The sequence below is a fragment of the Cetorhinus maximus genome, chromosome 1 (genome assembly GCF_964194155.1).
Source record: "Cetorhinus maximus chromosome 1, sCetMax3.hap1.1, whole genome shotgun sequence".
Lineage (NCBI taxonomy): Eukaryota > Metazoa > Chordata > Chondrichthyes > Lamniformes > Cetorhinidae > Cetorhinus > Cetorhinus maximus.
In genome coordinates this window covers 189,659,895-189,687,090 of record NC_135879.1, presented here as the reverse complement: position 1 = coordinate 189,687,090, position 27,196 = coordinate 189,659,895, and the positions used below count along the sequence as shown (strand labels likewise).

General features: G+C 41.7%; 1 protein-coding gene across 1 annotated transcript in view; it reads left to right on the top strand.

Annotated features, from left to right (window-relative positions):
- The first annotated feature begins 1,552 nt into the window (after nt 1-1,552).
- Nucleotides 1,553-27,196, top strand: part of golph3a (golgi phosphoprotein 3a) — a 139,348-nt gene continuing 113,704 nt past the window's right edge. The window contains exon 1 of the mRNA XM_078551240.1: nt 1,553-1,955. Coding sequence (XP_078407366.1) covers nt 1,761-1,955 — 195 coding nt within the window. The 5' untranslated portion in view covers nt 1,553-1,760. The remainder of the gene's footprint in view (nt 1,956-27,196) is intronic.

The following is a 27,196-nucleotide window of genomic DNA, read 5'->3' as shown; positions in this document are numbered from 1 at the left end:
TTCAACATGCACACGGTCAATGGGTATGTAAAAGAAACAGCAATTTGTGGTGAGAAGTTATGCTATGAATTGTGTTTTATGCTGCATCAATGCAAATACCCTGATGTTACTCCAATTGGTGTCAGAAGTGGGATCTACAGTAGTTGAGGTGTCATTGGTTTGAAATTTGAGAAGTAACAGTCTTAGATTGTAGTTAAACACACATGGAATAGTTATTAAGTGAAGCTAGGAGTCACAAACTGTTACTTCTTAATAAACCTAATGATCTACATTAAAATTACTTACGAATAGGTATCTTTGGCCCTTGAGTTCAGAAGAATGAGGTGACCTTATTGAAATCTGAGGGGACTTATTTCCACTTGTTGGGGAAACCAGAACTAGGGGACACAGTTTAAGAATAAGAGGACAAAAACAGAAATACCTGGAAAAACTCAGCAGGTCTGGCAGCATCGGCGGAGAAGAGCAAAGTTGATGTTTCGAGTCCTCATGACCCTTCAACAGAACTAAGTAGAAATAGGAAAAGGGTGAAATATAAGCTGGTTTAAGGGGAAGGCAGGCGGGGGGGTTGTTGGGACAAGCAAGCAGTGATAGGAGGAGATAACCAAAAGATGTCACAGACAAAAGAACAAAGAGGTGTTGAAGGTGGTAATATTATCTAAAAGAATGTGCTAATTAAGAGTGGCGAGCAAGACAAGCAAGGTAGCTCTAGAGGGGGTGGGGTGAAATAAACCATGGGTGGAATACATTTAAAAATAATGGAAATAGGTGGGAAAAGAAAAATCTATATAAATTATTGGAAATAACAAAAAGGAGGGAGAAGAAACGGAAAGGGGGTAGGGATGGAGGAGGGAGTTCAAGATCTAAAGTTGTTGAATTCATTATTCAGCCCGGAAGGCTGTAAAGTGCCTAGTCGGAAGATGAGGTGCTGTTCCTCCAGTTTGCGTTGGGCTTTACTGGAACAATGCAGCAAGCCAAGGACAGACATGTGGGCAAGAGAACAGGGTGGAGTGTTAAAATGGCAAGCGACAGGGAGGTTTGGGTCATGCTTGCGGACAGACCGAAGGTGTTCTGCAAAGCGGTCACCCAGTCTGCGTTTGGTTTCTCCAATGAATAAGAATTAAGAATAAGAGGTCTCCCTTTTAAGACTGAGATGAGGAGAATTATTTTTTCTCTCAAAGGGTCGTTAGTATGTGGAGGCTGGTCCATTCAATTTACTCAAGGCAGAGTTAGATTTTTGAAAGACAAGGTTATGGCGCTCCCGCCCCCCTCCCCCCCTCGGACCGCGGCCCCGCCCCCTCCTCCCGGACCACGCTCCCGCCCCGCCCCCTCCTCCCGGATGCGCTCCCGCCCCGCCCCCTCCTCCCGGACCGCGCTCCCGCCCCGCCCCCTCCTCCCGGACCGCGCTCCCGCCCCGCCCCCTCCTCCCGGACCGCGCTCCCGCCCCGCCCCGCCCCCTCCTCCCGGACCGCGCTCCCGCCCCGCCCCCTCCTCCGGCTCGAGCGCCCCCCTGCGGCTGCCTTTAAGAACTCAGCAGTGTCTGTCACATCCCACTGTGACGTCACCGGGGCCGACTCGCCGCTGCCGCCATATTGCTGGAAAGTAATCTAGTGACGGGATTCTCGGTTCCCCCCACCCGGAGTTTTCATCTATACCACCGGCATTGAGCGAAAACAACCGCTCCCCCTCCGTGTTAAATTTATGAAGCCTCACTGCTGACAAGACAGAAGCACTAGCGGCTGCCCCTCGATCCTCCTGGAGCCATGTCGACTCTCACTCAGAGGAGCTCCGGCCTCGTCCAAAGGAAAACCGAAGCTTCGAGGAACGCGGAGAAAATCCCCGACGACGACGAGGACCGGAGGGCTGAGCAGGACCAGGAGGACGAGAAAGGCGACTCGAAAGAAACTCGCCTGACCCTGATGGAGGAGGTGCTGCTCTTGGGCCTGAAGGACCGAGAGGTCTGATTTATTTTATTCCGTTTCCATGAGATGTGATAAAATAATCATTTCTGCCTCTTTAGAAAATACACGGTCTGATTTATATGAAAGTACAAGTCTCCAGAATTGTAGCAGTCAACCTAACCTGAACGGAAGGACTTCAGGGGGAGAGGCAGGTTTTAGAGATGATTGACGTTTTCGTTAACCAATAGTGAAAGGATTGACTGTTGGACTAGAAGGTGGGATGGAATTGGTCCAATAGGAGTTAAAGGAGGGCGGCTCCTTCCGCACATCAAGTATAGTTGTTTCCAAAAGTACACAATACCCCCACTGAGTGAATACCAGCTCAGTTCCGGTAGCAGGTTGACTGAGGGCCAGCTATTGGTGATAGGAATAATAATACAACAAATGTACCAAATGTGGAGTGTTTAAATGGTCAGACCTTGTCACTTTTCTGACAGGGCGGGAAACTGGATAGGATCCTGATAAAAACACTGGAAATCTGAAATTAAGATAAAACCCAAGACTGTCGACTGCTGATAACACGAGACAATTACAGTTTCTATTTATAAAACACCTCTTAAGGTAGTGAAGCCTCCCAAGGCGCTTCACAGCAACGTTGGAAAATAAAATTTGACACCCAGCCACATGAGAGAATAACATAAGAAATAGGAGCAAGAGTAGGCCATTCAGCCATTCAAGCCCGCTCTGCCATTCAGTGAGATCATGGTTGATCTACTTCAACACCATTTTCCTGCATTATCCCCGTATCCCTTGATGTTTCTAATATGTAGAAATCTATCAATCTCAGCTTTGAACATATTCAACACCTGAGCCTACACAGTCCTTTGGAGCAGAGAATTTCAAAGATTCACCCCTCTCTGAGTGAAGAAATATGTTCTCAGTCCTAAATAGCCTGCCCCTTGTTTGGGGCTGATGGATAAAAGCTGAATCAAAGATGTAGGTTTTAAGGAGGAGATTAAGGAAGAGAGGTGGAGAAGTTTAAGGAGAGAATTCAAGAGCTTAGGTCCTTGACAGCTGAAGGCATGAATATACGAATTAGAAGCAGGAGAAGGTCGCTTAGCCCCTTGAGCCTGCTCCGTCATTCAATAAGATCATGGCTGATCTGAATGTAACCTCAACCCCACATTCCTGCCTACCCCCGAGAACCTTTCAACCCCTTGTTAATCAAGAGTCTATCTAACTCTGCCTTAAAAATATTCAAAGACTCTGATTCCACTGCCTTTTGAGGAAGAGAGTTCCAAAGACAAGATTGAGAGAAAAAATTTCTCCTCATCTGTCTTAAATGAGCAACCCCTTATTTTTAAATAGTGACCCTTATTTCTAGATTCTCCAGAAGGGGAAACATCCTCTCCACATCCACCCTGTCAAGACCCCTCAGGATCTTAAAGGTTTCAAGTAAGTCGCCTCTTACTCTTCAAATTTCAGTGTATACAAGCCTAACCTGTCCAGCCTTCCCTCATAAGACAGCCCATTCCTGGTATCGGTCTAGTAAACCTCTGAACTGCTACTAACACATTTACATCTTTCTTTAAATGAGACTGGTATTGTACACAATACTCCAGATGTGGTGTCACCAATGCCCTGTACAACTGAAGCATAACGCCCCTACTTTTGTGATCAATTCCGCTCACAATAAATGATAACATTCTATTTGCTTTCCTAATTACCTGCTGTACCTGCATATTAACCTTTTGTGATTCATGCACTAGGACACCCAGACCCCTCTGAATCGCAAAGCTCTGCAATCTCTCACCATGTAGATAATGTTTTTTTTTCTTCCTGCCAAAATGAACGATTTCACATTTGCCCATATCATACTCCATTTGCCAGATCTTTGCCCACTCACTTAACCTATCTATGTCACTCTGTAGCCTCCTTTCATCCTCTTCACAATTCACCTTTCTCCCTATCTTTGTGTCATCAGCAAATTTAGCAGCCATTCCTTTGGTCCCTTGATCCAACTCATTTATATAAATTGTAAAAAGTGAGGCCCAGCACTGATCCCTGTGGCACTCCACTCGTCACATCCTGCCAACCAGAAAAAAAACCTCATGCCAACTCTGTTTCCTGTTAGCTAGCCTGTTACCCCCTACACCATGAGCTTTTATTTTCTGCATTAACCTTTGATGTGGCCCTTTATCAGATGCCTTCTGGAAATCTAAGTATAGTACATCCACCAGTTCCCCTTTGTTCACAGCATATGTAACTCCTTCAAAGAACTCCAATAAATTAGTTAAACATGATTTCCCTTTACAAAACCATGTTGACTCTGCCTGATTTCTAAGTGCCGAGCTATAACATCTTTAATAATAGCTTCTAACTTTTACCTATGACAGATGTCAGGCTAACTGGCCTATAGTTTCCTGCTTTCTATCTCCTTCCCTTTTTGAACAAAGGAGTTGTATTTGCTATTTTCCAATGTAATGGAATCTTCCCCGAATCTCGGGAATGTTGGAAAATTAAAACCAGTGCATCAACTATCTCACTGGCCACTTCTTTCAAGCCTGCAGCCCCAACAATTTGCTCAGTACTACTTTCCTGGTGAATGTAATTTTCCTCAGTTCCTCCCTCCCTTCCATTTCCTGATTTACAGCTATTTCCAGGATGTTACTTGTGTCCCCTTTAGTGAAGACTGAAACAAAATACTTGTTTAATTCATCCACTATCTCCCTACTTTCCATTATTAATTCCCCACGCACTTTCTTTAGGACCAACACTCACTTTGTTAACTCTTATTTAAATAGCTATAGAAACTCTTACTATCCATCTTTATATTACTAGCTAGCTTTCTCTCATAATCTAATTTTCCCTCCTTATTAATCTTTTTGTCATTCTTTCTGTTCTTTACATTTTTTTTCTTCAAGTTTGATACAGTCTTGAACTTTTTTGGTTAACCACAGATGGTGGATCCTCCCCTTGAAATTTTTCTTTCTCATTGGAATGTATATATTCTGTGTATTCTGAAATATCCCTTTAACTGTCTGCCACTAAACCTCTATTGACATATCCCTTAACCTCATTTGCTAATTCACTTTAGCTAGCTCTGCTTTCATGCCCTCATAATTTCCCTTATTTAAGTTTAAAATACTAATTTTGGAGGCACTAGTTTCTCCCTCAAAATGAATGTAAAATTCAATCATATTATGATCGCTGCTGCCTAGGGTTGCCTTTGCTAGGAGGTTATGAATTAATCCTATCTCGTTGCTCAATACCAGGTCATAGCCTGCTCCCTGGTTGGCTCCAGAACATGCTGTTCTAAGAAACTATCCCAAAAACATTCTATGTACTCCTCATCTACGCAACCTTTGCCCATCTGATTTTTCCAGTCTATATGTAGATTAAAATCCCCCATGATGATTGCTGTACATCTCTGGCAAGCTCCCGTTATCTTGTCTTTTATACTCTGTCCTACTGTGTAGTTACAATTAGGGGGCTTGTACACCACTTCCACAAGTGACTTCTTGCCTTTATCATTCCTCCTCTCAACCCAAACCGCTTCTACACCCTGGTTTCCTGAACTTAGGTCATCCCTCTCTAATGTGCCAATGCCATCATTAATTAACAAAGCCACGCTCCACCTTTTCCTAACTTCCTGTACTTCCTAAATGTCACATACCCTTCAATATTCAGATCACAATCTATGTCATCCTGTAGCCATGCCTCTGTAATGGCTATCAGATCATACTTCTATTTGCGCTATCAGTTCATCTGTTTTGTTTTGAATGCTACATTTGTTTAGATACAGGGCCTTTAGTTTTGAGCTTTTATTACTTTTGTAGCATCTAGCCTTATCTGCTGATTTACTCTTAGAATTATTCTCTCTGTCCCTTCTTGTCACAGTCTGTTTATTATTAATACCTGTCTCTCTTGCCTCGTCTCTACTCTTTGGTTTACCACATGTTCCAAAATTTGATCCCTTGCCCCCACTTAAAACCCTCTCGACTTCCCTTGTTAGGCAGCTCGCAAGGACACCAGCCCCAGCATGGTTCAGGTGTAAACTGTCCCGATGGTACAAATCCCACTTTCCCCAATACTGGTGCCAGTGTCCCACAAACCGGAACCCGCTTCTCCCACACCAGTCTTTGAGCCACGCATTCATTTCTCTAATCTTATTTGGCATATGACAATTTACATGTGGCTCAGGTAATAATCCAGAAGTTAATATCTTTTGAGGTTCTGCTTCTTAATTTGGTGCCCAGCTTGTCATACTGACTATGCTGAGCCTCCTTCCTCATCCTGCTTATGTCGTTGGTACCTACATGGACCACAACCACTGGATCCTCCCCCTCCTACTGCAGGTTCCTCTCCAGCCCTGAGCAGATGTCCTGAACCCTGGCACCAGGCAGGCAACAAAACCACCTGGACTCTCGTTCTTTGCTACAGAGAACCGGGTCAATCCCCCTCACTATACAGTCCCCTACTACCACTACATTCCTTTCTGCTCCCCCAACTTGGATGGCTTCCTGTACCTTGGTACCATGGTGCCATGGTCAGTTTACTCATCCACCCTACAGCCCCCACTTTCATCCAAACAAGCTGGGAGAACCTCAAACTTTTTAGACAATTGCAGAGGCCTACAATCCTGCACTCCTGCCCTCTGGGTCCCCTTACCTGCCTCATTCTCAGTTACACCCTCCTGTCCCTGTCAACTGACCAAATCAGAAAACCCTATCCGAAGTGGTGTAACTGCCTCCTGGTATAAAGCATCCAGGTAACTTTCCCCCTCCCTGATGTGTCGCAGAGTCTCCAGCTCAGCCTCCAGCTCAGTGACTGAGCCGAAGTTCCTCAAGCCGCAAAGGCTTGCTGCAGACGTGTTTGCCCTGGATCACAATGATATCCAGGTGCTCCCACATGCTGCAGGCATGACACATCACCTGTCCTGCCATCCTTAATTTGTTTTAAATAATTAATTATATTAATCACTTAATAATCACTTAATTATGTTGCTTTCTTATATATTTTTATTAACTTTACCACCAAATTGTGTACTATTTTAAATCTTAGGGATAGAATAGAACTTACCCACCTACCAGATACTCACCAAACAGTTAACTCCTTTTCCTGTAGTAGAGCAAGAAGCAGTTTTTATGGGGTGAGAAAGATAGAAAGGGGAAATGAACAACTCCTTTTCCTCTTTCACTGAACTTCTCTCACCAAACTCCCAAGTCTTCACTCAGTTAGTCAGCTGCACTCCGTTTGCCCAACGGTGGTGTGACTTAAAACCAGGGATACTCGAGAGGCCAGAATTGGAGGAGCGTAGCTACCTTGAATGGTAGTGGGCTAGAGGAAATGACAGATGGGTAAGGATGAGACAATGGAGGGATTTGAAAGCCAGGATGCATATTTTAAAATCAAGGCATTGCTTAAACAGGGAGCCAGTATTGGACAACAAACAAAGCAATAATGGTGGCATTTTCATGCGTTAGTGCAAGTCGGAGTTTTGGATGATCTCAAGTTTACAGAAAGTAGAATGTGGAAGACTGCCAAAAGTGTATTAGAATCATCACGGTTAGAGGTAGCAAAGACTTGGATGAGGGTTTCAATGGCAGATGAGGCAGGGATGGAGTTGGAAATTGTAATGGAAGTGGAAAAAAGGGGTCTTAATGGTGTAGTATGTGGTCAGAAGCTCAACTAAGGGTCACATAAGATGCTGGAGCTGTGAACAATCTGGTTTGGCCTTGACAGGGAGAGGGCTGGAGTTAGGAACATAATTTTTGGTGGGAACCAAAGACAATGGCTTTGGTCTTCCCAATATTGAAGGAAATTTAGCTAATCTCGTCCTGGATGTTGGACAAGTGTCAGACAATGTAGAAATAGAAATAGTGGAGAAATCCAGCGAAGTAATGGTGAGGTAGAGCTGGGTTTTGTCAGCATACGTGTGGAAACTGACGTGTTTTCAGCTGATGTCATCTTGGGCAGCATTGTAGGTGAGAAAAAGAAGCTGGCCAAGGTTAGATCCTTGGGGGACACCAGAGGTAATGGTGTGGGAGCAGGAAGAGAAGCCATTATGGTGAGTCTCTGGATCCACTCAGATATGAATGGAACCAGTTGAATGCATTCTCATCAAGCTGGATGATGGTGGAGAGATGTTGGAGGTGGATGATGTGGTCGAAGGTTGTAGACAGGATTTGGAGGGATAATTTGCGTTTCTCATAGTCATAAAATTTGTGATTTTGATAGCAGCTATTTCAATACTGTGGCATAGGCAGAAACCTGATTATGAAGACTTAAATGTCAAACTCCCAGAAGGATTGGCACATATTTGGTAGAGACCTTGACAATTTTTTTCTCTGAGGGTCGTGAGTTCCCCAGAGAATGGTAGAGGCAGGGTTATTGAATATTTTTAAGGCAGAAGTAGATAAATTCTTGACTAACAGGGGAATCAAAGGTTATCGGTGGTAGGCAGGAAAGTGGAGTTGAAGCTACTGTTGTATCAACCATGATCTTATTAAATGGTGGAGCAGGCTCCAGAGGCCAAATGGCCTATTCCTGTTCCTAATTTGTATGTTCGTATGAGAACATAGCTAACAACAGCCTTTTCATGAAATGTTAGACTAACTTTTTTCTTTTCATATATTGATGGACATGCTGTGGACTTTCATATACTAATTTTCTTTTTTTAAGAAATGTCAGAGTTTTGGTACCAAGGAAAGCATGCATAATAATTACTACAATATACACTTAGTATAACAACTCGGCAGCTGAAATCTTGATATGTCTGTAGAGCTTGCCATTGCATTTAATTTTGTAAAAGCTCTTGAGCCTTGATACAGGAGTCAAGTATAGTTTAAAAATACTTTTTTTTTACTAGCTTTTACATTTTCTGAACATGTCTACATGGCTTACCTTGCTTTAAAAAATACCTGTGAAGGCTGTTGAATGTTGGCTGTTCAGAACTGTTCAATGAAAGTTTATATTTTTAAGTAAAAATGCTCTAGAAATTATTTAGTCCAGAGTGTTTATTAACTGAATTTTTAGAATAGTCCTAATCTAAATCCAAGAATGAAGTCAAATCTTCATGTGTGTAAAAATATGCTTATTGATTTTCCAGAACGATTTAAATTCCTTTTGTCCCTTTAAATGGTTGCTCAATAAAGGACATGCCCACAGCAAAGTTTGCTTATAAAAATGTTGATTTGATAGTGTTTACATTTTTCTGTTTATTAAGTATCTTTCTTGCACAACTTCTGTATGTAAATTTAGAAAACTCCATTTACACCACAATAACTCTGTTTGAGGGCAAAGTAATATAGGTTTGAGGTTATTTGAAATCCGTTGTAAACCTGAGCCACACTTGATCTGTTAAAATAGGAATTTAACTGATTCAGGCAATATTCCATGCTGTAGCAATGATTCAATGTTTGTGGATTTGATCGAGTACATCTTTAGTGATTAATGTTGTCTTCCATTACATGTATATCTCACATTTACATGTTTGAACTGTCCTTTTGCACAGCTGTTTTTAAAGGGAAACATCTTATTTCCAACTTTTACTGTATGCAGAGGGAATTCTGCAGATTAGAACATAAGAACATAAGAAATAGAAATAGGAGTAAATCATTCAGCCTGTTGAGCCTGCTCCGCCATTCAATAAGATCATGGCTGATCAATTTGTCTTTTGATTTCCACATTGCCATCTAACCCCAATAGATGTTATCTTTTATATTAAACACCTGGATGCATATGATTCTTTGGCACTGCGTGGCTAACATTCTCCTCTTAGCCAGTACTACCAAAAGCATATTATCTGATCATTTGCTGTATGCAAATTGGCTGCTTATATTTATTGACATAAGTGACTGTACTTCAAAAGTAACCCATTGGATGTAAAGAACATTGGAATTACTTGAGGGTTTGATGTGGTGCTATACATAAATACAAGTTTGTTCATTAATGGGCTTATCTGTACAAAAGCTTTCCATTTGTAGGTTTCTGAACCTACAAATGGAAAGCTTTTGTACCGATAAGCCCATTAATATATATTAGTCAATTACAATCTAACATAGAATATTTTAGTACATAACACATTTCAAATTTACCATGACTGAAATTTTAAAAATGTCCAGTCTAAAACCAATTAGTGCAACTAATTCCGTGTAACTAAAATTGTAATAACTTTATGATGTGAATAAAGTTCTACAATGGTAGAATAATGTTAACAATTAATGCTGAATAAAACCTGAGCCTGTTCAGCCTGGGATTAGATAGTTAAGATAAAATCCACTGCAATGACTCACCTTGACGTTGACAACACCAACAAACCCATGAGCTCCGCCACCTAGAAGGACAAGGGCAGCAAGTGCACAGGGAAAGCATCGCCTCCAGATTCCCCTCCAAGTCCTAATGTAATTTCTTCTTCGTTGCTGGGTCAAAATCTTGGAGCTTCTTCCCAACCAACACTGTAGGAGTAGCTTTGCCAAACAGTTCAGCAGTTAAAGAAGAAAGCTGACTACCACCTCCTGAAGGACAACTAAGAATGGACAATAAACCTGGTCTTGCCAACAATGTCTGCATCCTGAGAAATTAAAAACACAAGGCAATTGTGCTCCTGAACAATAAGATAAAAAATAAATTGGTGCCACTATATTGTTACTGTGGCCCTATCCGGTATTTGTAGTTGCTGTGATCCATTTTACAGAATTCACATTTTTCTCTTCAACTAAGTTTGTCACTCCAGCTAATTTTCTTGCTTCTGTGCTAATGCCGTTGATTCCTTGCTGGGGTGCAGTTTTGTGGCCACTGGTAACTCTGATATTTTGGTCCAATGTCGATTTTTCATACGTAAATATAGGTCAACAAGTATCAGAATATTTTAACTGTTGGATTGAAGTTCAGCCTGATCCTGTCCTGACATGACACAACATCCAATTGTGTATTTCCAACAGGGGTCACCGGCTATCAATCAGTCAGGGGAACTAGTCTCACTTCCTTCTTGTCCCAGACCTAGTGATTCATAGGAACATAAGTCTAAGGAGCAGGAGGAGGCAATTTGGCTCTTCAAAACTGCTCCGCCATTCAATATGATCATGGCTGATCTGGATGTGGTCTCAACTTCACTTTCCTGCCTGCACCCCATAACCCTTGACTTCCTTATCCAACAAAAATCTATCTAACTCAGCCTTGAATAAATTTAAAGACCCAGCCTCCACTACTTTCTGAGGAAAAGAATTCCATAGACTGATTCCTGATGGATCATCTGACAGTCATTAAAATAAATCTGGCTTATAAGGCACAGCTTTAATTAACTGAGCCGCTTCAGACATCTTTCTTTATACTTATCCATCAGCCAAAGCCATGGAAGTTGTTATTTAATTGAAAAATGGTTGCTCATTTGTAGTACCTTTTGAGAAATTATGTACTTGTAATCTCCTAACAGGAATTTGATTGGAACTAGAAAAGAGTTTTGAGTATGTGGGTTGCTGGAATTCTTAGCAGAGATTGGGTATAGAGAAGACATAATTGGCAGTGATATTACAATTTTGGTACCCAATGTTTATAATATCTATTTCATCTTAAAGAATTAGGGGCTTGTTTAGGTGCTAAAAGAAGTTAGCAAATAGGCAAACTGGTAGTAGTGTTGAACAGTTACAATGAATGTGCTGAGACATTGGGATATTATCGTCTTCTAGGGTAAGTCAAAGGCAGAGCCATGAAGCTGAGCCAAACATATGTTGCCATTCTGTTTTAGTGTAACAGCTGCACATAACGGTGCTTCCATGGAAACTGCTCCTTTAAACCAGTTTTGGAATGTTAACTACAAAAAAAAGGGGAGATTTGGTGTACTCAGGATCTTGTTCAATCTTTCTCTTTTGTAGACTTTCCTTTGTAATGCTGATTTGAAAACTTAATGTGAAGACTGATACAAAAGCAAAATACATTGGATGTTGGAAATCTGAAATAAAAAAATGCTGGAAATACTCAGCAGTCCTAGCGGCATCTGCGAGGGGATTAAAGGCCCGCATTTGCATGGAGTTGGGCCAGTGGGTAGCGAGCTTGCACCCTACATGCCTGACCTGACTGGCTCCTTTGTGGGTGGAGACATCCCATACTCCCGCAATTTTTGTGGAATCAGAAGAAGTTCTGGATGACTCGTGGTTCACGGCCCCTCAGAATAGTCGTGAACCATGGTCTGTATTCCTGAACCTTTTAAAAGGCAAGGTAAATTTGCTCCCTATGGCCCTAACATGGCCTCCATACCCTTCCGTGCCCACTCACCTAGTATGTGCTATGTAGAGAACCAATGAACCATATAATAGCATTTGAAGAAACAAGATGTCTGGCCATCTCTCCGTTGATACAGTTCCCAGATGGCCTCATTGTGAATGCTTGGTTGAGCTCCAAGACTCAAATGGATTAGCTCAGCAGAGGTTCTGTTTTGACAGGTGGAATTGAAGTGTTTGATTGAAATATTTGAGGTTATAATTTATTTTTTCACTTCTGTTTGTAACTATCTATGTTTATTTGGACAAGGTTAAGAAATGTGGAGTGAGGAAAAGCTTCTGTTGTTGGTACTATGGCTCTACCTGATTGACTCTTTCATAGGGTTATAAGAACAATAGTTTCTTTCAAAGCTGATTTCTGAATGGGTATTTTTTTTCTCAGCATTTCAAGAGTTGCCATTATTATTGTATGGCTCATTGGATCTGTACATAGTGCATACCGGGTGAGTGGACAAAGAGGGGACATCTGGTGTGGGGGTGAGGGCTAGAGGACCTAAAGCAACTGGGACAAGTACTAACTAGCCTGCCTTGGTACCTGAGGTTGGTGGACCTGTCTTGATAACCCCACCTCCCCAGAGCAAAAATTGCATGTGACAAGACTCTTTATATCGAGTTGAGTTGGGAAATGAACTATCCTCCTTGGTAGAAAAAATCTGGCCCAACATTTCAGATTTCAAAACATGATGAAAAGTCATTGATCTGAAACATTAATTCTGTTTCTCTACCCACAAATGCTTTGTGACCTGCTAAGTATTCCCAGCATCTTTTGTTTTCATTAGTGGAGAAAATGATGTTGCGATTTGGGATATTACATGTTAATCTTATGTGATGAATTCCTGATTGTAATCAAATCATCTAGTGTAACACAAGAAACAGATGGGGATGAAAGCCAAGGTCATCAGGATTACTGATGCATCTTGCTAGGCCAGTTACTGTACACTGTTTGCCTTTGGTCTTAGTTTAAGTGTTCCCAAAAAGGAAGACCATTTAAAAAAGTGATAAAAACAAAAAGCTAAAAGCAACTGCGGATGCTGGAAATCCAAAACAAAAACAGAATTACCAGGAAAAACTCAGCAGGTCTGGCAGCATCGGTGGAGAAGAAATCAGTTAACGTTTCGAGTCTTCATGACCCTTCGGCAGAACTGAGTATAGTTAGGAGAAAGGTGAAATATAAGCTGGTCTAAGGTGGAGGGTGCTGCTTCATGCTCTCGTCGGGACCTGGAAAAATTTATTAATTTTGCTTCCAATCTCCACCCCTCCATCATTTTCACATGGCCCATCTCTGACACTTCTCTTCCCTTCCTTGACCTCTCTGTCTCAATTTCTGATGATAGACTGTCCACCAATATCCATTACAAGCCTACCGACTCCCACAGCTACCTCAACTACAGCTCCTCACACCCCGCTTCCTGTAAGGACTCCATCCCATTCTCTCAGTTCCTTCGCCTCCGTCGCATCTGTTCTGATGACGCTACCTTCAAAAACAGCTCCTCCAACATGTCCTCCTTCTTCCTTAACCAAGGTTTTCCACCCACGGTCGTTGACAGGGCCCTCAACCGTGTCCGGCCCATATCCCGCGCATCCGCCCTCACGCCTTCTCCTTCTTCCCAGAAACATGATAGGGTCCCCCTTGTCCTCACTTATCACCCCACCAGCCTCCGCATTCAAAGGATCATCCTCCGCCATTTCCGCCAACTCCAGCATGATGCCACCACCAAACACATCTTCCCTTCACCTCCCCTGACGGCATTCCGTAGGGATTGTTCCCTCCGGGACACCCTGGTCCACTCCTCCATCACCCCCTACTCCTCAACCCCCACCTATGGCACCTCCCCATGCCCACGCAGAAGATGCAACACCTGCCCCTTCACTTCCTCTCTCCTCACCATCCAAGGGCCCAAACACTCCTTTCAAGTGAAGCAGCATTTCACTTGCATTTCCCCTAACTTAGTCTACTGCATTCGTTGCTCCCAATGCGGTCTCCTCTACATTGGAGAGACCAAACGCAAACTGGGCGACCGCTTTGCAGAACACCTGCGGTCTGTCCGCAAGAAAGACCCAAACCTCCCTGTCGCTTGCCATTTTAACACTCCACCCTGTTCTCTTGCCCACATGTCTGTCCTTGGCTTGCTGCATTGTTCCAGTGAAGCCCAACGCAAACTGGAGGAACAGCACCTCATCTTCTGACTAGGCACTTTACAGCCTTCCGGGCTGAACATTGAATTCAACAACTTTAGATCTTAAACTCCCCCTCCCCCCATCCCCACCCCGTTTCTTCCCCCTCCCTTTTTTTTCAATAATTTATATAGATTCTTCTTTTCCCACCTATTTCCATTATTTTTAAATCTAAAACTAAAACTTTGTTAGTCTTTCCACCCCACCCCCACTAGAGCTGTACCTTGAGTATCCTGTCTTCCATTCTTAATTAGCACTTTTCTTAGACAATATCACCACCTTCAACACCTCTTTGATCCTTTTGTCTGTGACATCTTTTGATTATCTGCTCCTATCACTGCTTGCTTATCTCCACAATCACCACACCCTCAACTTCTCTCTCCCCCCGCCCCCCCACCTTAGACCAGCTTATATTTCACCTCTCTCCTAACTATACTCAGTTCTGCCGAAGGGTCATGAAGACTCGAAACGTTAACTGATTTCTTCTCCACCGATGCTGCCAGACCTGCTGAGTTTTTCCAGGTAATTCTGTTCTTGTTTTAAAAAAGTTGTCTGTTGTTTTGTTGGTTAAAGAAAGCTGGTTATTATACATCAAATAGTATACTATAAAGGAGGTCAAATTTTGCTTTATTCTGATGTTCTACTGAAACACTATGCTGAATAGCAGTTTGAGAAAAGTGGTACTTGGAATTTGTATTGTGTACCTCGAGTATAAAAGTCTATAGGGGTAGAATTTAGCTTTGAGCCCAATCGTGATATTGTGTCTACATTCACTCAGAATTGTGCTGGTTAGATTACAATTCAAGTTTCTGATGATGATTTGTGTAATTAGGTAAAATCTTCTGTGAATCGGCATATTTGGGCATCTTAATAGAACCTAATTGTTTTATTCCTTTGAATTTGAAAGTATTGATGGTAAGAGTGGTAAGCCGGTCCAGTTTTATAGATTGCAGCTGAAAATAGGTGCATCACAAAAATATGCTCTTATAATAAATGTTTGGTCCTTACCAACAGTGATTAACCTGATTTTAAAATTACTAAAAATTACTTCTACAAAAAAAACTGTTGAGCTGTTTACTAGTTTCATTGGTGTACACTAGTCAATTTCTTAGTAATTGTGTTTCTGCTAGTGCCTGTGTGCCTAAAACAAAAATAGTGCAGTGCAATTTGAAGAACCTTCCCTAATCAACCTTCCCGAATCTTGCAGTGTCAATCTCGACACAGGGTCTGCCCTGATCTTGCGAACTGATCCCCAGGATGTTGATGTTGAGGGATTCAGTGGTAGTAATGCCATTGAACATCAAGGGAAGATGGTTAGGTTCTCTCTTGTTCATTGCCTGGCTCTTGTATGATGTGAATGTTTCTTGCCACTTACCAGCCTGAATGTTATCCAGGTTTTGCTGCATGCGATGGAGGACTGCTTCAGTATCCGAGGAGTTGTGAATGTTACTGAACACTGCAGTCACCAGCAAACATCCCCACTTCTGACCTTATGATGGAGGGAAGTTCATTGAAGCTGGTTGGGCCCTTGACACTGCGCTGAGGAACCTCTGCAGTGAGGTTCTGACACTGAGATGAATAGATTTTTCCCTCTTGGTTCTCTCACTACCTGTCATAGGCCCTGTGAGGCAGAAATGTTCTTTAGGACTGAGCCACTCTTTGTGGTGGACATTGGGTGAGGGACTTCAGAGTACCTTCTGTGCCCTTGCTACCCTCTGTTCTTCCAAGTGGTGTTCCACATAGCTAATAAATTAGCATCCTCTGAAGGAGGCGGGAGGTGATAATCAGGAGGTTTCCTTGCCTGTGTTTGACCTGATGCAGTGAGACTTCATGGTGTCTGGAGTCAAGCTTTTGGACTCCCAAGGCTCCTTCCTCCCAACTGTATACCACTGTGTTGCCACCTCTATTGGATCTGTCCTTCCAATGATAGAGCAGTCTGGGACATAAGCTGTAAGGTATGATTTGGTGAGTTTGACCAGGTTAGGTTGTTGCTTGTCTAGTCTATGGGACAGCTCTCCCCATTTTGGCAAGCCCCCAGATGTTTGTGAGGAGGACTTTGCAGGGTTGACTAGCAGGCCATGCCTTTGTTGTTTCCAGTGCTGCATACATTGTTTCTTTAGAATTGTTGACTTGTAAACATTAAATTTGAGCCAACTGAGTGTGTATATACAGTTGTGTGTGTGTGTAAAACATACATATGTGATTGACTCTTAAATGGCCTAGCAAGACACTCAGTTGTATTCAAGAAGGCGGCTCACCGCCACTTTCTCAAAGGCAATTAAGAATGGGTAATACATCCTTGCCTTGCACCATGTGAATGAATTAAAAAGTTTGTTTGTGTCATATGTGCATGTTGCTGGCGAGCATTAGTTGTATGTGTTATGGGGATGTGGGGGTGTATATAAGCAATGAATGAAATTGGGCAAAAAGCTTGTAAGAAATCCTTGGAAATAATGAACTAAATATGTTATAATTACTTCTTACAAAATAAGTAGCATCTTCTGTCCTCATGCAGATATACAAATAATCACAGTTGCATTAATGTTTGCACATAATAGGGGAAAAGCAAACTCTTCGATTTCATATACATTTTCTTTTTCAGGAAAGTTAGCTCAGGAAAAGGCTGGAAGGGTTTGTACTTTGCCTTGCCTTTGATTAATAGAATAATATAACACATTTTTTAAAAAATGATTACTTTTAGTGCCCTGAAACTGATTTCCCCAGAACTTTACATTCTTATTCATTTTGCATTGATTGACCTGAATGGAAGAAATAAAATCTCATGGCCAGAAGAGAGTAGGTCCTTCTAGTTTATTTCCCTGCTGTCCTAGTAGTTGCAAATGATGTATTACTTTTCCAGATGCTTGTCCAATTTTATCTTGAGATAAAAACTACCACTTCTAAAATCTAAATAAAAACAAAAAAACTGCTGCAGATGCTGGAAATCCAAAACAAAAACAGAATTACCTGGAAAAACTCAGGTCTGGCAGCATCGGCGGAGAAGAAAAGAGTTGACGTTTCGTGTCCTCATGACCCTTCAACAGAACTGAAAAGTTATTCTAAAAATTGACACTCTGGGGCAGTAATGCTTTCTTGCATCTATTTCTTTGTTTTTACCTTGTCTGTATGATTCAGCCTGCACATCTTTGAGCCATCACAACTGTTCCCAGTTTTGTCACGCAAGAGGAGCTTGAGCTTTGTGAGCTCATCTTTATATTTTGCTTTTTCTCTTTTCCCTGCATGCTTCCTGCTATGACAATTCAAAAACTGCACCCAGTACTCTCGGGTGCAACATGGCCAACGCTCTATATTATGGCAGGGCGACATCCTCTGTACAATAACAATTTCCGGTTATACAGAGCATTTAACATTTCAGAGGAGTATGACACTAAACCAAAGGAGATATTGAATGCTACCAATGGTATCACAAAGGGAGTGTTCAAGAGGCAAGAATTGGAGGAATGCAGAATTCTGAGGGTTGCAGGCCTTCCTCCATGCTAACTAACCTATTTGTGTGGCTGTGCAAAAAATTTAAAGGGACTGCATATTGAAAAAGCTGGCTATGCATAGGAACTAAATTTTAAAGGGAGTTTTAGTATGGGATGGGGTTTAGAATGAGTTAGGACAGAAGGCTGGCCATGAGAATAGTTGGGAGGTAACAAAGATGTGTATGAAGGTTTCAGCAACAGACGAGTTGAGGTGGGGCAAAGATGGACAATGTTGCAGAGGTGGAAGAAAGCAAGCTTTTTGATGGAAAAAGGCTATGCCTTTCGATGATATTGCTGGGGGAGGTGTGTAAATGAGAAATAGGAATGGGCCTAAGTCTTTGGGGGACTCCAAAGGTAATAGTGGTGGTCTCCTACATATGACTGGATAGGTAAGAATTGAACCAAGCAAAGGCAGAATCATTTAGCTGTGAAATGGAGGAGAAGCATTCGAGGAGGAAAGTTGTTGCTTATGTCAAAGGCTGCAGAGGTTGAAAAGGATGAGGCAGTTTACTGCGTTGCAGTCATAGCCACAGACTACCTGTAACTGCTGCCTTTGATTAGGACTGTTTCAATGCTGTGGCAGGGCTGAAGCTTGATTGGATAGGTTCAGATATGGAGTTGGGGGGGAAATAAGCAAGGATTTTGGAGCAACAACATATTCAAGAACTTTGAAAAGGGATAGGGAGGTTGGACATTAGGGGTTAATTTGCAAAGTCAAAGGGGTTACGGGTGTTCTTTTTTTGAGGAGGGAACAATGTATGGTATGTTTAGTGAGTACAGATTTGAGAGAGCCAGAGGTGTGTGTCTTGAACAAGATGAGCTTGGGGTCAACATGAGAGAAACTAGAGAAAAATTTGGATGCAGATGTTTGACATGATGGGTGAGGAGAAGTGGAAGAGTTGGCTGAATGGATGGTCCCAAACTTAGTTACAAGGAATACCAGGACAGGGGAAAAGGAATAGTTAGTAGTGGAGATATGAAGCTAAGGGTCATCTTTTCATTCCACTATGATTCTGGAGAAGTGAATGGTTTTGTTAGGGAAGAGCCCAACTGTTCTAATCTGGTTCTGCCAGATCTGGCAATGAATGAATAAGTAAATGAGAAAAGAAGGGAGGAGGCTCAAATGGAACGTAAACACCGGCATGACTGGTTGGGCCAAATGGCCTGTTTCTGTGCTGTAATCCTATGAACAGCTGACAGAGAAAGAGATCGAGATCTACTGGGAGCATGAGCAGATTGCCAGTTGTGGAGATGTTGTGACAAAAGGAGGGCTGTTGGCTGTCTACACTTTTTATGCAATCACGTATCCTGTTTGCTTTATTGACATTATGACATTTAAAGCCAGGAATGGACTAGCTGGCCCACGAGCATGTTTTATGCTGTAATTGTTTGACTTCTCTAATACCAACCTAAATTTTATATTGGGTTAGGTTGGCCAGCTCAGGAACTCTTCCAGCTCCTTCTTGAATACTTGCAGTAAATCTGTACTCGCTGCATGGCATGCACCTGCAATTTGTTGAAGAAGTTTGATGATTCTCTGTGAAAGTAAGTACTTCCTAAAATCTAACAGTTCTATGCTTGCTTAACATGTCACCTGATCCTCCCTTACCTATTTAGCTCAAATAGTCTACCTATATGGATTTAGCCTAATCCTTTTGTTCTTTTAAAGCCCTCAAGTCAAATCTCCCTTTAGAAATTTTTCTTGCATAGAAAGCAGTAGCTCTCTAACCCACTTCTGTAAATAAGGACTTTAAACTGCATATGAACCTTTTCCAGGGCTTCTATCGCAGCCAACATGTGAAGGAACCAAAACTGAACACACTGTCCTGGATAGCCTTGCACAACCGCTAATAATAGTTAGCTTTTGTCCACGAATGCAAACCTTTTCTTTTGTAAAACACACAATCAGCCTACTAATCTTACAGAAGGCAACTTTTTATTTAGTAACCTTTTGTGCATCACTCTGTAAAAGGCCTTTGGCCAGTCAAGATACTGACCAGTTAATTGACCAGGCTACCAAAATCCACCAAACTAATAAATTACTCATTCTAGCAGGTTAGGAGCAGCATTGTTGAAATTCTGTATTAGCCCTTTCTCTATAACTGTAATGATCCACTTTGACAACTTGCCTATAACTGAAGTTAAATGAATGTGCCAATAATTCTCCAGTTCTGGCAATTTGCATATAGGCAATTCATGGACCTCATGTCAGTCGATGGGAATAATCTCAGATTTATTGCATATTCTAAGAGGCAACCCAATTCAACAGGAGTTAATTTGTGAAATATCAAGTTGAAACCTAGGCTTTACAGGTAAAGGTGGATGCCTTCAAATAAATATCTTGAAGGTATTTAAAAAAACAAAATCATTTACTAGGCAAATTTAGTTATGTCATGAAATGGGTAATTGTTTAATTTGTTTCAACCTTTTTTAGTTGCTGAGGGAAAAAAGGTGGATAATTTTTTAAAGTGTTTAATTTGCTGGTTTACCTCATTTTTTTGATGAGTCTCCTGACTGGTCATTCAGGGTTCTTGTTTTTATAATTTGTTAGTTTATCATTTACAGTTTTCTCAAATTTTTGTGATTTTGAAGTTATATTCCTTATCCTATCAGTTTTGATTTGGCTTCAGGTTAAACAGCAGTAATCAATGAAGTGTGACAGAGAAAATGTTTTGGTGTTTATTGTATGCAAGGCTTTTAATATATGAGTCATTGATACATAATATATCCTCTTGTGCATTTTGGTCACCTATAAGACTGGTAAGATCTTAACTTGAAGTGGATCGTGATCAAATTCTTAAGATTAGCAAAATCCAAATACTATGTGATAGTTTTAAAATCTGGGGTGGAGGGGAAGGAATGGGACAAAAAAAATGATACATTTTAGCTTGGTTAATTGAACAAAAGGTGTGGAGCAATTATTTTAATACACTTGTAGCTGTGAGTGATTAATTCAGTGCAAACCCCATTTTACTCATTGCAGTAATCTATTGCTAACGGGAGATTTGTGGTGAAATTGATTTTAAATATCTGTCATTAGGTACAATGCTAGATTACTTAGTAGGTTAGTAGGTGTTTTTTAATTTGGCTAATATGCCATGTGAAAAGTCATTCCTCCTGGAATTTAAGAATGTCATACTAATTAATAGTTTTGATTTTTGGATATTGAGATTGGTACAGAAAGTGTTTATGGTGGTCTCTTGATAGGTAGCTCAGTGATGAGGTTATTGTGAAATCAGAACTTATTTTACCTTGTAAAATGCTGTTTGACCAAAGGAGTCCAAGGCTAGTCATGTTAAGTAAATAACTTCTCAAAATTGCCATGGATTCTGTAATTTAAATTAGGTAAATATAGGATTTAGAGCATTTATCTGCATTTGTGTGAGCAAATGTGTTTGCTAAAGGTTCTCATGTAGTCCAGGAAACCCATAATTTGGAGGCAAAAACAAAAATACCTGGAAAAACTCAGCAGGTCTGGCAGCATCTGCGGAGAGGGACACAGTTAATGTTTCGAGTCCAAATGACCCTTCAACAGAACTAAGTAGAAATAGAAGAGAGGTGAAATATAAGCTGGTTTAAGGGGAGGGTGGGACAAGTAGCCTGTCGGAGAGAAGAGCAATACTTCTTCAAGGTAGGCATTCCTTGAAGAGAAGTGGCAGTCAATTAAACACTAAGATAAAAGCAAAAAACTGCGGATGCTGGAAATCCAAAACAAAAACAAAAATACATTTGGAGGTGCTATTTTATTTTTTTTACTTTTTGTTTCTGAATTTTTGTGCTCAGTAGGTGAGGGATTTTGGTACTTGGTGATAGAATATTTTCCATTTTGGACACCCAGTATCAAATTTAGGTATTCTTGAGTTTAAGTATAACAGAGTTAGGTAAAGAGTGAAAAACTGATGGTATACCTATCAGGAAGGATTGAAAAGATTGGGACTCTTTTCTTTAGAAAAGAGAAGGCTGTTGGGTAACCTGACAGAAGTGTTTTAAGATTATTAAAAGATTTAATAGGATAGAATGGATAAGATGTTTCCACGTTTGGGAAGCGGCAGGGTGGGGGCATAAGTGTATAATAGTCACTAATAAATCCAATAGGGACTTCAGGAAAAACGTCTTTAGCCAAAGAATGGTTAGAATGTGGAACTTAAATACAACTTGTGGTGGTGAGGCCACTAACATAGATGCAAGAGGTCTTGTGGTGCAGTGGTAGTGTCCCTACCTCTGGGCCAGAAGCTCTGAGTTCAAGTCCCACTACAGGTCTTGATGGTCACAGAAGGTGCATTCATAATGTTGCCAAGCAGGTTGATCAGTCTGTAACTCCATCCAGTACGCCTGATGACAGGCAGTAAGAGCTGGAGAGTCTCCTGGTCAGCCATACTGCAGAATGCAATGGCAAACCACAGCAATACTTTGCCAAGCACAATCATGGACTGATCCAATGGTCCATGGTTGCCAGTGCCCTCTTAGGGCATGATACCTGAAGGAGGAGGAACATAGATGCATTTAAGAGAAAGTTAGATAACACATGGAGAAAGGGATGGGAGGGTGTGTTGATGAGGTTCGATGAAGAGAAGTGGGAGGAGGCTTGTGTAACGCATATAAACAGATTCACGGACCAGTTGGGCTGTTTGTGCTGTAAACACTATGTAAGAAAGTTCTGTAAACATTCAGCAGGTCAGGCAACATCTGTGGGTGGAGGAAAGTAGAGTTAAAGCTAATCTTTTGTCAGAACCAGATGACATAGATGAACAGCTCATTGGGAGGAGCAGCACAAGGGAACAGGAGTCAGGAGAAGGAAGAGGTGGAAGGCAGTACGTAACTGACAAAACTGGTAGTACAAGACAAAATCAAAGAACCATACAGCATAGTAGACAGCCACTCAACATGTGGTGGCTCTTCAAAAGAACTGACCAATTAGTCTCATTCCCCATAATCCTATATATCTTTCCTCTTCAAGTATCTGTGCAGTTCCCTTTTGAAAGTTTAGACTGAATCTGCTTCCACCACCTTTCCAGATCCTAACTTAATGCAAAAAAAATTCTTATCTGCCCACTGATTCATTTGCCAATTATTTTAGATTTGTGTCTGTCAGCGGAAACTGTTTCTCCCTATTTACTCTGTCAAAACCCTTCATAATTTTGAACACCTCTATTAAATATCCCTTTAACATTTTCTGCTCTTAAAATTAAACATGCAGATGCAAACTGTCCACTGTGCCTGCACCCCTTTTAAAACTGTACCATTTAATTTATATATCCTCATCTTTCCATCCAAATATGCACCACTCCACTCTTCTCTGCAGCATCTGGACTAGGAACTATATCACCGTTTCTTCACTGTCACTGGGTAAAAATCCTGGAACTCCCTAATAACACTGTGGGTGTACCTACACCACGTGGACTGCAGCAGTTCAAGACGGTGGCTCATTGACGATGGGCAATAAATGTGGGCCTAGCCAGCGATGGCTACATCTTGTGAAAGGACAAAAAATGTCATCTCTCATGCGTTTGCCCATTTCACCAGTTTGTCTGTCCTCATGCAGCTTGTCAGTTTGAATGATACCATGTGTGCCCAAATTGATGATGTAGCCACGACATTCCCTCTAGGTCCAGCATTGGCTAACATTTTCATCGGTTTCCATGAGAAACGCGTTTTTGATGGAATGAGCCCTAACCTCCTACCCCGTGCATGTTTCTGAAACATAAATGATACGTTCATGATCTTTGAATCTACAGCTGTAGACACCTTAATACGCTCCATCCCATGCTCAGATTCACTTTGAGATTGAGCAGCCTACTGTGCTCACTTTCGTCCACCCATTGGTTGAGAAATCCACTAATGGGTTCTCCACCACTTTCTACCGCAAGTCTGCCTTCACTGGTCATGGATGGGATTCGTATAGCTCCATATGCTATACGATTAGCCTGATCAGCAATCTTATGAATAGGGCCCTCACCATTTGCTGACCTTGCAAGCTTGATGCAGAGTTAGAGTGCATCAAAGCTATCCTGCAGGACAGTTGGCTCTAATTGGTCTAGATGATGCCATGGCAAATGGTGTGCTTGCTAGAAGCTGCATAGATTCACACGCAGGGACCTGTCCTCTGCAGGCAGAAGGAAAATGTCCAGACATTGAACCTTTCCTGAGTAAACAAAAGCATGGGAATAATAGCTCCCTGCCTTAGCACATCTTGGAATGTTTTATGATGTTAAAGGCACTAGATAAATAAAACTTCTTGTTTTTGTCCTCTTTGTAATAGAAACAGTTAAGAGGATACTTGATTGAAGTATTGAAAAACAAATGGTTTTGATAGTTTCTCTTTAATTGCTGTTTCCAGTGGCAGAAAGGTCTGTAATCAGAAGACAAAGATTTGTGATTGGCAAAAAAACCAAGGCGACCTGAGGAAACATTTCTTTACACCATGCATTTTTGACATCTGGAATGCACCACCTGAAAGGGTAGTGAAGCAGATCCAGTATTACTTTCAAAAGGAGATTGATAAATTCTTGTAGGGGAAAGAATTTGCAGGACTATGAGGAAAGAGAGGGAGAGTGGTACTAGCTGGATAGTTCACAGTGAGCACAAACCCAAAGGGAAGAATGCCTCTTTTGTGCTATATCATTCTGTGATTCTATGATATTCAATGATACCCCTGAGAAGCTAATGGACTCCATATTCTGACCCCACCAGATGTGTTTCCGACAGGGGACATGTAAAATAGGGCAGGTGCTCACCCCATTACCTTCCTACTCAACCTCATAATATGGTCAAAGCCAATTGACCCTGATGATACACTGCCTATGACATAAAACATTTGGCATGGGCAGTAGAGGGCATCCCAGTTTTTTTGAAATAAATTATTCAAAGGACAGAAAGGAAGGTGGTGGGGAGGGGGGGGGATCTATCTTTGGGGGCTGTCCTTTGCCGTATGGGATTGACCCCCCTTTAAGATAGAACCCCTCCTCCCTGACCTGCCCAAATCCTTCCTGCCCAAGACCCCAGATTTACCTGGCTTTGGGGATCCATGGGCTGCCTCCTTCCTCCTCTTACAGTCCTGGCATGATCACTAATGCGCTCTTGGCGCTGCCAGCCCATCTGATTGGCTGGCAGTTCCCAAGGATGCGCTTTCTCTCCAGTGAGGGGCGGAAGTCCCACATTGAGTCCTACCAAGCCTGCCTGCAGTGCTTTATGGATGCAGGGTGGGCCGGCATGGAGCAGGTCGGCTCCCTGCCCGTTCCCACCCCAGTAATATTCAGGCCATTTTTATTTTTGGAGTTCTCTTCAGTGTGTTGGAGGAGCTGATTGGGAAAGTAAAGTTGGAAGATTGTAAGGGCTGTGGATCAGCCTACTGAAATTTAAATCCATACCTTTTTCACCTCGAGGATTGATATGGTGCTTTCATTGCCACCACCATTCATAAAGATCAACCCAAATCTTGGCAAGCAATCTTTATCAGGTCTCTATGTTCCTCCTTGTATTTGTCTTTAAATCGCTTTGTGAACTTAAACTCCCCATTTGAACCATCTTTTCCAGCCATATGTTATGGGGCAATTGGCAAATTTCACCCTCAGTGCTGACTCTTAACAGGCTTTCTTTTTCCTTCCTTTCTCTAACAGAAAAAAAGGATTTTTGTCTTTTTGAATTTTTAATTTGTGTTCCCAGGAAAAGTATGCCACACAATTTATTTTCTCAACAGCAAAGTTTTCAGCTTAAACAAGATTGTTTAGCTACAAGACATCCAGAAGATGTGAGTTATTGATGCCTGATGTGTTAACTGTGATTGAATGGCTCCAGATGATACAAATATTTTTTATCATTGGATGAAAAGCTAAAATTTGACAATGTTGATGAATGGTTGTGAGATTCTAATGTAGTTATGAGCATTGCAGTCATATACTGCTGTTTATTTCTGTGTGGCTTCAGAGGGTCAAAGAGTTAGTACCAGTTCTTGCTAATGCATTTGATTGCTAGTTGTATCTGAGGTCTTTGAGTAGGCAATAGGGCTATTGATTGACTACAGTCCTCTTTGACAGGCAATGTTAGGAATGCTGACGGGAGAAAAATTATTAAAGAATCCATTTTATGCTCAAGACCCCATTTATAGTTAAAATTTTTCAGAATCTGTTGCATACAAACATGTAAATTAGGAGCAGGAGTAGGCCACTCGGCCCCTCAAGTTTGCTCTGCCATTCAGTAAGATCATGGCCGATCTGAATGTAACCTCAACTCCACATTCCTGCTTACCCGGAGAACCTTTCACCCCCTTGTTAATCAAGAATCTACCTAGCTTTGCCTTAAAAATATTCAAGGACTCTGCTTCCATCTCCTTTTGAGGAAGAGAGTTCCAAAAACACAGCCCTCAAAAAATTCTGCCCATCTGTCTTCAATGGGCGGCCCCTTATTTTTGAGCAGTAACCCCTAGCTCTAGATTGTTCCACAAGAGGACACATTCTTTCCATATCCACTGTGTCAAGTCCCCTCAGGGTCTTGCATTTCAATCAAGTCACCTCTTACTCTTCTAAACTCCAGCAGGTACAAGCCTAGCCTGTCCAACCTTTCCTCAAACCAACCCGCCCATTCCAGGTATTTGTCTAGTAAACCTTCTCTGAACTACTTCCAACGTAGCGTACACACTACTCCAAATGTGGTCTCACCAATGCCCTGTATAACTGAAGCAGAACTTCTCTACTCTTGTATTCAGTTCCCCTCGCAATAAACAATATTGTTCTGTTAGCTTTCCTAATTAGTTGCTGGACCTGCATACTAACCTTTTGTGGTTCATACACTACGACAAGCAGAAACCTCTCAGAGCTCTGCATCTCAGAGCTCTGCAATCTCAGAGCTCTGCAATCTCAGAGCTCTGCAATCTCAGAGCTCTGCAATCTCAGAGCTCTGCAATCTCAGAGCTCTGCAATCTCAGAGCTCTGCAATCTCAGAGCTCTGCAATCTCAGAGCTCTGCAATCTCAGAGCTCTGCAATCTCAGAGCTCTGCAATCTCAGAGCTCTGCAATCTCTCACCATTTAGATAAGATGCTTCTTTAACCTTCCTGCCAAAATTGACATTTTCACATTTTCCCACATTATGCTTCATTTACCAGACCTTTGCCCACTCACTTAACCTATCTATATCCCTTTGTAGCCTCCTGTATGTCATCTTCATATCTTACTTTCCTACCTATCTTTGTGTCATCAGCAAACTTAGCAACCATACCTTCGGTCCCTTCATCCAAGTCATTGATATTAATTGGAAAAGTTGAGGTCCCAGCACTGATCTCTGTGGCACACCACTTATTATATCTTGCCAACTAGAAAATGACCCACTTTTGCTTACACTCTGTTTCTCTCTGTTGAAGTA